Raw genomic sequence first — 14,742 nt, forward strand, 5'->3', positions numbered from 1 at the left:
TCTCTAAATCATGAAGGTTGGTGGGCTGTCGCTCGGCAACTCTGACCTTCAGCTCCCTCCATAGATTTTCGATCGGATTGAGGTCTGGCGACTGGCTGGGCCACTCCATGACCTTAATGTGATTTTTCTTGAGCCAATCCTTTGTTGCCTTTGCTGTATGTTTAGGGTCGTTATCATGTTGGAAGACCCAACCACGGCCCATTTTCAGATCCCTGGCAGAGGGGAGGAGGTTGTCCCTCAGGATTGTGCGGTACATGGCTCCATCCATCTTCCCAGTGATGCGGTGAAGTAGCCCTGTACCCTTGGCAGAGAAACACCCCCAAAACATTATGCTTCCACCTCCATGCTTGACGGTGGGCACAGTGTTCTTGGGGTCATAGGCAGCATTTTTCTTCCTCCACACATGGCGGGTGGAGTTGAGGCCAAAAAGTTCAATTTTGGTCTCGTCTGACCACAAAACCTTCTCCCAATAACTTGGTTCATCTTTCAAATGATCATTGGCATGCTTGAGGTGTGCCTCCACATGTGCTCTCTTCAGCAGGGGTACCTTTCGGGCACTGCAGGATGTGAATCCATTGTTGCGCAAAGTGTTGCCAATTGTTTCCTTGCAAACTGTGGTCCCAGCTGCCTTCAGGTCATTTGCTAACTCCTGCCGAGTGGTTGCAGGACGATTTCTGACCGTTCTCAGCATCATTGCCACCCCACGAGGCGAAATCTTCTTTGGAGCACCGGGCCGAGGTCTGTTGATTGTCATGTTATACTCTTTAAACTTTCTGATAATTGCACCAATAGTTGTTACTTTCACATCCAACACCTTACTAATCTTTTTGTAGCCCATTCCAGCTTTGTGAAGGTCAACAATTCTGACTCTGAGGTCCTGTGACAGCTCTTTGGTTTTACCCATGTTGGAGACTTGAAATCTGTGTGATCTGTCTGAGTCTGTGGACAGGTGTTTTTCACACAAGTGATTAGTGAGAACAGGTGGCTTCAGGTCAGGTAACAAGTTGATTGGGAGTGTCTAACTGGTCTGTAAAAGCCAGAACTGCTAATGAATACTAAGGGATCAAATACTTATTTCACTCCATGAAATACAAATCAATTAATATATATTCCTTAGATTTATTTTCTGGATTTTCTTTTTAATATTCTGTCTCTCCATGTAAGAATACATCTACCATTAAAAGTATAGAATGATCATGTCTTTATTAGTGGGCCAACGAAGAAAATCAGCAAGGGATCAAATACTTCTTGGACTCACTGTATATGGTGAGGAAAGTGACGCGCTCATCCGGGCATTTAAAGCTCCGCAGGTGGATTAATGGGTGTGTGGGATCTGGCGCTAATTCTACTGCTTTGGGGCTGCATGACGTTCAGTCTCTCAGCCTGCCACTCATACTACAGTGTCAGCATATAAATCAGGTGCGTTTTTGTACAGGACAAACCATTCAAACATTAAAAAATCACACAGTGTCTGTCTGGCTTAGATACAGCTATTAAATGAATAAATCAACATTCATTTAAAAGACCAGGGAGACGTTCTGTATGCTAACAAGCTAGACGCTAATAAGCTAATAACATTTACAGTTTTTCCCAAATGTTTACACAAAAAATGTGGAACTATGCACACAAATCCAAAAACATGAAGCTCATGTGTCAACATTGTGACTCCAAACTGCTAAACTCTAAACACAATTCCACACGTTCTCACTCAAATATCATTCTAAATCACAGCTTTGCAAATCACTAAACACAAATTTCATCATTTAGAAAACATTGGTCACCTAAGAATCACTGACCTTCAAATACAAAACCCTTATTACCAAATAGTCTCACACAAGTTGCAGCTATATAAACTTAAATAGCAGAACGTTTCAATCATTTGTCAGAGTATAAAAGAGGACTCACGTGACTGATACAGCCCTCCTATGTTTTCATCTGGGATAATGTAAGTTTCTACTGGGCAGCTCTGGTCAATGATTGGTTCTCTAAATCCACAGTTTGTTGTGCTGCACCTTCCACCATATTCCCCATTTCTCAATCCAATAGAGGAATTCTTTTCTGCATGGAGGTGGAAAGTGTACGGACACAGACCCCACGAGCGTGTGGCGCTACTTCATGTAATGGGGGAGGCATGTGATAAAATCCACGCAGATGATTGCCATGGATGGATCTGTCATGCAAAGGCATTTTTCCCACACTGTTTGGCGAGAGAGAATATTGCAGCTGATGTAGATGAGGTCCTCTGGTCTGACTGAGATCAGGGGTCTGATGAACAGTGATCTGTTTCTTTGCATTTTGCAATAAATATATTTTTGTGTCCTCTTTGTATGTGAATTTTCCTTATCATGTTTCTCATTGTGAAAATAGGTGAAAATTACAGTTTTGCAACATTTTACATACAGCACATATAGCTTATATTTGTGTAGTACTGTAAATGGGGGGGGGGGGGGGTCCTACACCACAACAAATAAATAAAAACAACAGAAAGACAACATATTTCCATGGACTTGTATGCATTTGAATTTGTACAGCGGCCTCATGAAGTCAAAAACATAACCAAATACTTCTGATAACAGTGCTCTGAATTGATCTTGTCAGTGTTTATTTGATGCTCTGTAAGAGATAAGCTTAAAATAGTTGTGTGTGTTGTTTTGGTGGAAGGAATCAGTTTTGCTGGAGATTTGTGGAGTTTTAACAAAGGAGTTAATAATTTTCAGTTTGTGTTTAGAGTTTTGAGAAACTGAGCCAAGTTTTTAGAAATGCGTTTAAACATTTGGGAAAAACTGTAATGATGTGTATTGGACTCTACAAAATAAACTACCCTAAGTTGAGGTTGCAAACGTTGTGCAATAGCTGACAATTCAAGATTATTTCCATCTCTGTTTACCGGCTGCAGCTGGAGTCTGTCCTCTGGAAAACTTTGGAAAGTTTGTTAATTTTGCACATTTGGCTGCTTCTTCTTCCATCTTCTTTCTTTTTTTAATCTGGCCTTTTTTCGGCTCAACTGGCCACTTTTTACCCTCCATCTGAGCCGACTGAGCTTCGTGTTATTCTGTTGCTGAATTTAATTTAAAAGACCACTCGAGGGCGCAACCAACTCAAACATTTGGGAGAGGAGAATTCCCTCAGATGGTTAAACCCATCTAATCTACTGCGAATAGGGGCTGTGCTGTCAGACGATTAGATATAGATTGCACAACTTAGGTGTTCCTGAATGTCTTCACAGGTATATAATAGGATAGGATGCATATTTTAGCACTACTAAATATTCCACAGCCAGCTGTCACAGATATTATATTTATTATATTTATTATGGACTTGGTATAAAAGTGAGTTTTCACAACAAATGTTCACACACAGCAGCTTTACAGAGATACGGGTCCAAGCCTTTTATGAGTAAACACCAAGGTGGTGGCGACAAATCTGCAGAGGTTGCCAACTTTCTGCAGCGTCAATCACTACAGACCTCCAAAATTTACACAGAGAGACAGAAAACTAACTATGTCCCCATTTAGATTTTATTCAGTTTAGACCCAAATCACCAAAGTTATAGAAACAAAATGGATAAAACACAAAAATTATTCAGAAATTCTTTTAAAAAACTAAATCATTAAGGGTTATAATCTCACAGTTTAGATGAAGGAATGTCAATACGTGGTTTTAAAAATACCTTATGAAGGGAAATGTACAAAACACAAAGGAAACATCGTTTTTATTACAGATCTAATTTGATTATATTGCATACCTGTCAAGTTTTAGATTTATAAATAAGGGATATTTTCCTATGTACGCTTACAGCCGTCCCACCAGCCCAAGGAAGGTTCAGTATCCCTTACATTTTAAGACAGGTTTACAAAAATTTTTTTGATACAGCCAAATTAAAAACCCTTTTCTATATATTTTTTAAAAAAGTTAAGATTTCATGTCTTTTTTTGGCATAAATGCACTCTTTTATATGATATATTTTTTATTTATTTAATGGATTTAAAATTGAACAAAGAGTGCACAAATTCTGCAAAATGACTGTAGGTGACCTAAAAATAGTATTATGAGCTTTTACTAAAAGGACATGGACCAGATATATTGCATCAGTAAAAATTAGTCCTAAGTGGCCTACACAATTAATCATTTTTAATTAATACTTCTTCCTTTTGATCACTCCACCCCTGATCAGTTCAGTTAATTTCGGTCCTCGCCACATTTCTAGTTAAACCGAGTCACAAGCTGTATTTTTTTATTTTAAAAGGTTTAATCTGTGTGTTTTATTTTGGAGACGAGTATTTTTAAGCAGCTGTCAGAAAAATCTCATCACAGTTTACATGATTAACCTACCGTTACCTTTCTTTTAGAAAAATCGCTGTATATCCAGATATGTTTTAACATCAGCAGCTCCGACGAGCTGCCTGAACTCACAGCGACGGGGGGGGGCTTCCCCACACTGACCCTCCTTTGCAAGCTGATTGGCTGTTTCTCCTGAAAGGCGGGACTTTCTCCTTGAACCGGCTCCACGATTGGTTAAGAGAAACAGAGCAGTCAGTGCCCTGTCTCCTCAATAATATATATGTTTTTTTATCTTAATATAATACGGGAAATTTACGGGAAAATACTAATACGGGAAGACGGCGGGAAAGAGGAGTAAAATACGGTAGTTTCCCGGCCAAAACGGGAGACTTGACAGGTATGATATTGATTAACTGATTACATTGTACAGCATTTGCAGATCTGTTTGATTATGATTAAACTATAGTGTAAATACTGTACATCTACATAAGAAAAGCTTAATTCAATAAAACTCTCCATCCTATTTAATTTGTATATTAAGTACAACCATGCAGTAACTGAAATTAAAAGATTAAAAAGAAAAACAAACAAAAAACAACAGTTAAGTCCCATTTTTAGAATTCCAAAATCAATTAACAGATGTAACAAGAATGTTCACATGCTTCAACATTATTACCCATAATAAGCTGTTGCATTGTTTAATTTCATACTTTTAATTCATCTTTACAAAATAAATGTCAAAAAGTCTGTAATATTGAATGTTCAAGCAATCTATTTAAGAAAATCCTGATTATTTCATCTTAATAATTTTATTTTTAATTAGCTGTCTTTTTTCACCCATGCCATTACCCCAATTGCTACTGCTGCTACTGCTACTACTCCTCCTACTGCAACTGCTGCTCCTGCTGCTGCTCCTACTACTGTCCAAAGTGTACCACTGACTGCTGCTGCTGTTGCTGCTGTCCCTGTTACAACACCTCCCACAGTTGCAATATATTTTACTTGTTTCTTTCTCTGAACCTCAGTGGACTTTTCTCTGGTGTACATCTGGTTTCCATTCTTTTCCATCAGGTTGTCGATCTTCTCCAGCAGCTCTGTGACCTGAGTCTTATCATCCTCATTATCATTCTCAAACACATGATAACCAGCCATACTATCAACTATTTCATACAGAACTGAATACTCTTGCATGCATTGTTTTATAGTTCTCCCCTTTAACTGGTTTCTATGAGTGAACAACACAATGGTGTGTTTTTTTGCCTCTTCTCCAAGGGTCTCCAGAAACCACTTTACAGTTTTCCTCTCCTCCTCTGAGAATCTCACACCCAGTCTGATCACCAGCAGAAACACATGAGGACCAGGAACAATGGCCTTCTCTATCTGCTCTTTCACTGTGTTGTAAGAATCTGTATCAAAAGGACCTGGAGTGTCGATCACAGTGATTGTTCTATCCCCCAGTTTCCCGCAACATTTCTTACTTTCTTTAGTTACAGACTCAGAAGATAGCTCCACCTTAAATGCTTGTTTTCCAAGGATGGTGTTTCCTGTTGCGCTCTTTCCTGATCCAGTCTTACCCAGCAGCACAATCATCAGCTCAGAATCTGTAGAAGGAGAATTTATTCAAATTATAATCACCAAACTGTTCACTAAGCTTTAGCTGTTAAATCCAAGAAATCCTAATCTTAACAACCCCTAAATTCTTCAAATCTATTTACTGTAAGTATTGAAAGTTAAAATGCCATGTTTTATTACGGATATAATGTCAGATTGTCACTCTCACTTTATCAATCTTTTAATAGAATGTCATTAATGATCATAAGTCAGGCAATGATCATAAACACAAAACACTGATTTTAAAAACTTCCATTTATCATAAGAAACAAGCTGATTATTTTTACTTTTTTAAAGTTTGAGTCACAGATTTATTTGTTGTAATTTAGTTACGAGTTTATGTTTAATAAAACATTTAGCTTACACATAAAATTAAACCTGGATTCTAATAAGTATGTTCTGTTCCTCCTTAAAAGCTGAAGACAAGACAGTTCAAAGCATCTAAAAATGCATCTTTAACCTGAATCTGTTTCACCACAGCAGCATTTAAGCTCATCTTCATTTCTTATTATGAAGCCCTACACCTTGTTTTCCAGCGCCACTGTTACCCAGGTAATGGGAACTATAAAATAATGCTGTGATCTGTGGTACAGTGTATAAATGGTACACTCTATTTAATCTGTATATTCCCTGTGTTGCAGTAAGCTTTCTTTTTCTTTTGTTTAAAAGTCATTTTTCACCAGCTGGTATTGTCTTTCTTACATGACCACATCTTTCTTACACAAAGAAAAAACATTAAACTTTGCCCTGAATCCGTTCAGAAGTGTGTTTCTTGCCTATACAATCATGATGACTCAATTTCTAACTGTAGGGGAGCCCAGGAGCAAGAACTAACATCTCTACAGTAGAAACGCCTCCAGAGGTGCTTCCACAGGTCGGAGCTGTATTTATGATTTAGGACGGTGTTTTTAAGTTATTATTTTGAGATATTGAGCCAGAGAGTATGAATAATTATTCTGAGCTGTTCTGTCAGAACCATCAGCTTCCTTTGTTGGAAGTGGCTGGAGCTTTAATTTGCTGCTGGTCAAGCTCCACTGTAAATTATATCATCATAAAAAAAAACTAAAACCAACAAACAATGACTTCAAATTCATCACATTCTTATATTTACATGAAGAATGGGTCACCTTCATAAATGCAATGGAATTGCTAATATTTATATTTTGATAGAATATTTTGTAATATTATTAATATTCACAATATGTTTTTAAGTAATTGCATTTATTCGTTAATTATATTAATAATATTAATTCAGGTGGAAATTACAATGTGAATAGCCTTAAAAATAAAACAATACCAAGATGTAATTTACAAATGTATATTTTGGCATAATAGTGCTCAGCTTGTAAGCTTTTGCAGAAAACCTTGTGACCGAAATTATGCTATTAATATTATTATTAAATATTATACTTATTATAATTTATCTTATACTTAACATTATCAATATTAGAATTAATTATTATGTAATGTTATAATTAACATGATTGGGGTCAAGCAGATCTTCATCACTGAAGACCAGAGTAACATCATTCTGATATAAATATAAATATCTTTTATTCTGGGCTTGATCTTACGGATATTTGGTAATGGTTTTATAGATCAACATTTCTTCAGTCTCAGGTCTCTGCACTCTATCAGTAGAGTAAAGGGAATGCAGGATTGTATGAGTTTCTCCTGCAGGTGAGAAAGAATGATGAAGTTCTGTTTAGGATGCTATTCTAATAGAGGAGTGCCACCGGTGGATTAAATCCTTACACACACACAAACCAACAACATCAACAATAAACAGAACAGTAAATAAAATATCATTGCTGTTCCCGTAAATGAGCTGCTGGAGCTCCTTCACAGCGTCAACCAGCAGCTCAGTTTCCTCTGCTGAGAAGAGTTTGTTGAACACGTCCAGGTAGCTGCACCGTTACAATAGCAATCCACCAAAGACAGAGCTCACCTGATCTACTCTTAAAGAGAATGATGAACAAGAGACACTCTGATTGATTTATTTCACGTTACGTGACCCATTATACTAAACTAAACACAGCATTATACATTTCACCACATATAATCTGATATTAAAAACGAAACATGTCTATACAGTTTAGAGCAGGAATGTTCATAAGTGGTTTAAAGAATGTTTAATAAAGGCAAATGTACAAAACAATCGAACAAAAAAAGATCCATAATGTTCTGACAGATTTTATTGATTACATTGATTGTCTGATTATATTGTACAGCATATGCAAATTAGTTTTTGTATGATTAAACTATAGTATAAATGTATCCTGTTACCTCTGTGTAGTGATTAACACCATGCAGTAAACTAAATATGTAGAATTAAAAAACAAACCATTACACTGTATAATTTCATCCTTTATAGTAAATGTTACACATATTCCATTTAATTATCTATGTACACCATGTATGTAGTGTACAGTAAATGTACAAAAAAACTGTATTTTATATCTAAATCCCTGAAGTGCTGTAATAAACTTTACTCTGATCACTCTGAATGTAGAGTTTATTTCATTTGATCTTTTTCTGCTAATCCTATTGCTGCTACAATTACAAATATTCCACCATTTCCCACTTTGCTAGTATTGACCCACACCCTTGACTGGGCAGAGAAGAAGAAAAGACGGGGAGTGAACTCAGAGTATTGGGGTGGAGTTCAGGGCAGCTTCACTGTAAAGTGTGAAGCTGAACCCCCCCCCCCCCACCCCCTCACACGAAGAGAAACATGAGGAAAAAGAATAAAATGAAAGAAGGAGGAAGATGGGGAGGAGGTGGGTGCGAGGTTGGTCAACGAGCAGGTAGAGAGGAAGTGACGGTTTATAAAGGGAAGGAAGTGAGAGGAGTGAGGGCGTGGATCAATCTCCCAAACCTAAGCTAAAATACACACTCTTTGACTCTCATTGTACATTTTCCTGGTGTAAGTCTGATTTGTATTATTTTCTACTACCTCATCAATCTTCTTCAGCAGCTCTGGAACTTGAGTCTCATCATCCTCATTTTCATTCTCAAACACATGATAACCAGCCATACTCTTCACTACACCTTTCAGTTCTGTGTTTGAACCCAGGTGTTGTTCTATAGTTTTATCCTGTAACACGTTTCCATGAGTGAACAACACAATGATGTGTTTTTGGATCTTTTCTCCAAAGTTCTCCAGAACCCACTTCACAGTTTTCTGTTCCTCCTCTGTGAATTTCACATCCAGCCTCATCACCAGCAGAAACACATGAACTCCAGGATGTGCCAGATCAATGGCTTCTTCTATCTGAGCTTTCAGTTCATCTTTAGTCGTTTCTCCATCAAACAGTCCCGGAGTATCAATCACCGAAACCATTCTTCTATTAACAAGCCTGTAACCTCTCTTACTTTCCTTGGTTACATGCTGAAAGGTAGAGTTCACATCAAATTTATTTTTATTAAGGATGGTGTTTCCTGTTGCGCTTTTTCCTGATCCAGTCTTACCCAACAGCACAATCCTCATCTCAGAATCTGTAGAAAGGATATTTATTGAATCAAAATCCAAAACTGCTCACTGAGTTTTTTGCTGTTGACGTAGTAATGACTTTCACATGACTTTGCAGCTTTAAAAAAAAATTAATAAAAAATTCTAAATAATGTAAATGTATTTTTTTAACATTTAAAAGTCTGGGCCCTGTTTGTTACCTTCTATTGTGTATATATGTGAGAAAAGATACAGTTTGTTACTGCTTCTTTTACATATATGTTGTGACAGAATAATACAACAATAACCAACAAACAGTATTTATTTATGGATTTTTATAAAACGATTTGATAATGTCATATTCAAATGTGTATATATTAATATTTCTAATAATAAAATACTTTTTTCTTGAATATAAAGCTGTTTGTGGGACAAAGATATTTAACTTTAAAGTTTTTAACACTGAATTCAGGTGAACGTGAGGACAGCAAACCCTAAACTCACTTAAGTTTTACATTCAAACATGTGTTTGATGCCATGACTCACGCAGTGATACTAACAGAAGTTCTAATTAATTTATTGAGCTTGTTTTGGTTATGAGTCTCCATTTTCCTTCTTTCTTTTATTTTCTTCGACCTTTTCTGGGCATTCTAGCTTTCAGTTTCAGTTTTTCCTCAGTCAGTAAAGTATTAAACAGGCTTGGGGCTCTATGTTAGTGATCTATAGGCTAGATGTCAATTGTGGATCGTGAAACGCAAAATTCATGTACTAATTCTCTTAATTAATCATGGGTGTGGTTAATTTTGGGCGTAACGTGAAATAAACCAATCAGAGTGTCTCTTGTTCATCATTCTCTTTAAGAGTAGATCAGGTGAGCTCTGACTTTGGTGGATTGCTATTGTAACGGTGCAGCTACCTGGACGTGTTCAACAAACTCTTCTCAGCAGAGGAAACTGAGCTGCTGGTTGACGCTGTGAAGGAGCTCCAGCAGCTCATTTACAGGAACAGCAATGATATTTTATTTACTATTCTGTTTATTGTTGATGTAAAGACTGGGTTTGTGTTGCTGTGTGTTCATGTGTGTGTTTCATGAGCAGGGATTTACAGTTCAGCACATGGGTGAGGCTGTACAGAGACCTGGGCTTCAGCCACTGAAGAAATGTTGCTCTTTGAAATCTTTACCAAATGCCCATAAAGTCGAGCCCAGAATGAAACATTATATTAATATGCAAAGACACTTTAGAATCCATGATGTTCACCGGAATATGCACCATTTTTTCCAGCACACATCTCTTTTTCCAGCATTCATAGAAAGCATGCAGTCTTTTTGCATTTGTGCCAAAACTATGCAAAATAATCTAAATGTTGTTTTCACAAATAATATATTTTCTGATACAATTTACACAAGGTAATGAAGATAAAATACCACATAAACCCCACACTATGTCATAGGATCAAGTAATGTAAAAAATGGTTTAAGATTTAGTACCTCTTTAAACACTTTACTGAAATGCAGATAATATAGATCAGAAGAATCAACAACCGGACTCAGACTAGACTCTACAACCTGATTAAAGTCTTCATTCTGAGGGGAAGATTCACGGTCTCTCATTATCTGCTGTGTCAGAACATGATCTCTGCTCAATAACCATTGAGTTTTTGTGTTATATTCCAACAAGAAGCAGCTTCCCTGTCTTTAGTCTTACACCGCACTTCCCTGCCCCCATTCAAGCATAACAATGATTGACAGATATCTGCAGCCAATCAAAAATGTTCTAAATTCTTAAGCATTATATTCAATCTCCTAATTTTCTATACAATTTAAGCATGTTTAAAGTGATACAGAAACTCCCAGTGTTACAATGAGTAGGATTAGGATTTTCATAGTTTGGTATATCGCCATCACATCCCTCACATGAAGTCTGAGAAGGCAGTGCTGGTATAGTATAAAATAATGCCTGTATAAAAGCAGTCAGTGAAGTTTTTAATAGGAAGAATAAGTAAAAATCCCCCACAGAACTAAGATACTCTCCTTATCAGTGTCTCATCTTTAAGTTTTGGAAATCAGGTCATCTTTTGATCGCTTAGTTATTATATCAGTTAATATAAAATCAGTCAATTAGGTCTAATTTTAAAACACAAAGATTTAGGGTAATCATAGTTTCCCATTTTGTAATTAACATTGTCTTCTGAACGCACAAATAATTTTATACAAAGAGACACCAATTCATGCACACAGTTAGTATGAACATGAATTATTTGTGTAATATTAGTCTCTTCTTATCAGAACCACCTCTCTCTCTCTCTCTCTCTCTCCCTCTCTTTCTCTCTCTCTCTCTCTCTCTCTCTCTATATATATATATATATATATATATATATATATATAAACTGGAAATCACACATACCTTCACAGGAGGCCATTTGTTCTTTTATCAGATTCCAGTTAAACCTGTGAACCAAACAAAAACTAGCTAAAACCAGCAGCAATAAGACAGCATTGCATTTTAACACCCCACATTTATTTGTTGTAAAATTAACACATTATTATAATAAAAACACAACCCACCTCCAAATGTATTGGAAATTTCTTTATATAAATGTAGTTTCTGAAAAGAAAAACTTTCATTAAGATGATTTTAAAATACCTCTTTTTAGAACATTAGATTTCAGAGTACTATAACGTGTTAAGATAAGGAAAATAAAAGTACTATAACATGTTAAGATAATGAAACTAGAGTACTATAACGTGTTAAGATAAGGAAACTAGAGTACTATAACGTGTTAAGATAATGAAACTAGAGTACTATAACGTGTTAAGATAAGGAAACTAGAGTACTATAACGTGTTAAGATAAGGAAACTAGAGTACTATAACGTGTTAAGATAAGGAAACTAGAGTACTATAACGTGTTAAGATAAGGAAACTAGAGTACTATAACGTGTTAAGATAAGGAAACTAGAGTACTATAACGTGTTAAGATAATGAAAATTAGAGTATTATAACGTGTTAAGATAATGAAAATTAGAGTATTATAACGTGTTAAGATAATGAAAATTAGAGTACTATAACGTGTTAAGATAAGGAAACTAGAGTACTATAACGTGTTAAGATAATGAAAATTAGAGTACTATAACGTGTTAAGATAATGAAAATTAGAGTACTATAACGTGTTAAGATAATGAAAATTAGAGTACTATAACGTGTTAAGATAATGAAAATAAAAGTACTATAACATGTTAAGATAATGAAAATTAGAGTACTATAACGTGTTAAGATAAGGAAACTAGAGTACTATAACGTGTTAAGATAATGAAAATTAGAGTACTATAACGTGTTAAGATAATGAAAATTAGAGTACTATAACGTGTTAAGATAATGAAAATTAGAGTACTATAACGTGTTAAGATAATGAAAATAAAAGTACTATAACATGTTAAGATAATGAAAATTAGAGTACTATAACGTGTTAAGATAATGAAAATAAAAGTACTATAACATGTTAAGATAATGAAAATTAGAGTACTATAACGTGTTAAGATAATGAAAATTAGAGTACTATAACGTGTTAAGATAATGAAAATTAGAGTACTATAACGTGTTAAGATAATGAAAATTAGAGTATTATAACGTGTTAAGATAATGAAAATTAGAGTACTATAACGTGTTAAGATAAGGAAACTAGAGTACTATAACGTGTTAAGATAATGAAAATTAGAGTACTATAACGTGTTAAGATAATGAAAATTAGAGTACTATAACGTGTTAAGATAATGAAAATAAAAGTACTATAACATGTTAAGATAATGAAAATTAGAGTACTATAACGTGTTAAGATAATGAAAATTAGAGTACTATAACGTGTTAAGATAATGAAAATTAGAGTACTATAACGTGTTAAGATAATGAAAATAAAAGTACTATAACATGTAAAGATAATGAAAATTAGAGTACTATAACGTGTTAAGATAATGAAAATAAAAGTACTATAACATGTTAAGATAATGAAAATTAGAGTACTATAACGTGTTAAGATAATGAAAATTAGAGTACTATAACGTGTTAAGATAATGAAAATAAAAGTACTTTAACATGTTAAGATAATGAAAATTAGAGTACTATAACGTGTTAAGATAATGAAAATAAAAGTACTATAACATGTGTTAATAAGATTATAACAATAATATTATTTTACTCTAGGTGTAGACCTGTATTATAAGGAATGTATCTGATATCACAGATCAGTTTCACATAGTCCTGATGTTTCACTCACTTAATAACAGGACATTATGAATAAGATTTTTATAGCATTTTCTATTCTTCTGTGTTTTAATTTATGTTATGTACTGTCGGTTTCACTTGACAGTACAACACTTATATTTGTCACTCACTTAGTAGCAGGTCATCATTATGTCTATTTTCAAAATAAAGCCAATTTAAATTGTTCAACTTTTATCATTTTATCTTTTTTTTTATTAATCATAATAATCACAGTACCCCCTGTTTGGTATTTAGTAATTGTTATAATTTAAAGGGCCTTTAATTTAAATATACACATCCAAATGTCATCCAAAAAGTGCTGTACTATCAGGACTAAGCAGAACTTATTTTTTAATGTTTGAATACTCACTTTGAAGTGCAGAGATGAGTCCTGTGCTGTTCTATTACAGATTTCAGAGACGTTAAAGGTTCCCTGACAGCATGAGCATTTATATATATATATATATATATATATATATGTACTCTGTTTATGTAAGAATAGTTTGGCCCCACCCCTTTGACTCACCCCTTTGACCCACCCCTGACACCCACCTCTGAGACCCACCCCTGAGACCAGTGATGTCAGTAACGCGTTACTTAGTAACGCGTTACTCTAATCTGACCCTTTTTTCCAGTAACGAGTAATCTAACGCGGTACTATTTCCAATCCAGTAATCAGATTAAAGTTACTTATTTAAGTCACTGTGCGTTACTCTCTCTCACTCTCTCTCTCTCTCTCTCTCTCTCTCTCCACCTCATCTCCTCCACACACACACACACACACACACACACCGCTCCCTTATCCCCCTCCGCTCTTCCCCAATCACACGCGTCTCGCTTTCTCTCCTGTCTCTCTCTCTCTCGCGCTCGGCGTGTCTTTAGTTTCCGCCCGTTTTCGTTTTTCGCCAGTTCTCGGGTTTCGCCAGTGTCTTTTTATAAAGGCGTTTTTTTGCGGCCGCGTCCCAATTCACTAGCCAGGGCAGCGGTCTGCCACAAATTTCCGGTGCTTTAAATGAACACTGTCAGAATTAAATCCTTCTCAGTAGTTGGGTCCGGTATGGGTCCGTATTGGACAACGTCTGGGTCCCGACCCGGACTGCAGTCTGCAAATATGTGATCCCTGGTCTAGACCATATACACGG

General features: G+C 35.6%; 2 protein-coding genes across 2 annotated transcripts; both read right to left on the reverse strand.

Moving 5' to 3' along the window:
* Window positions 1–5,100: 5,100 nt before the first annotated feature.
* LOC125785606 (GTPase IMAP family member 2-like) lies at window positions 5,101–6,604 on the reverse strand. The gene is made up of 2 exons (XM_049469504.1): window positions 6,595–6,604; window positions 5,101–5,882 (listed from the first exon to the last, which is right to left on the reverse strand). The coding sequence occupies exons 1-2, from the start codon at window positions 6,602–6,604 to the stop codon at window positions 5,101–5,103; spliced, it is 792 nt and encodes a 263-aa protein (XP_049325461.1).
* A 2,166-nt stretch (window positions 6,605–8,770) lies between these two features.
* Window positions 8,771–11,764, reverse strand: LOC125785607 (GTPase IMAP family member 9-like). Its single transcript, XM_049469505.1, has 2 exons — window positions 11,749–11,764; window positions 8,771–9,390 (listed from the first exon to the last, which is right to left on the reverse strand). The coding sequence occupies exons 1-2, from the start codon at window positions 11,762–11,764 to the stop codon at window positions 8,771–8,773; spliced, it is 636 nt and encodes a 211-aa protein (XP_049325462.1).
* Window positions 11,765–14,742: the final 2,978 nt, after the last annotated feature.

The sequence above is a fragment of the Astyanax mexicanus genome, chromosome 21 (assembly GCF_023375975.1).
Source record: "Astyanax mexicanus isolate ESR-SI-001 chromosome 21, AstMex3_surface, whole genome shotgun sequence".
NCBI lineage: Eukaryota > Metazoa > Chordata > Actinopteri > Characiformes > Acestrorhamphidae > Astyanax > Astyanax mexicanus.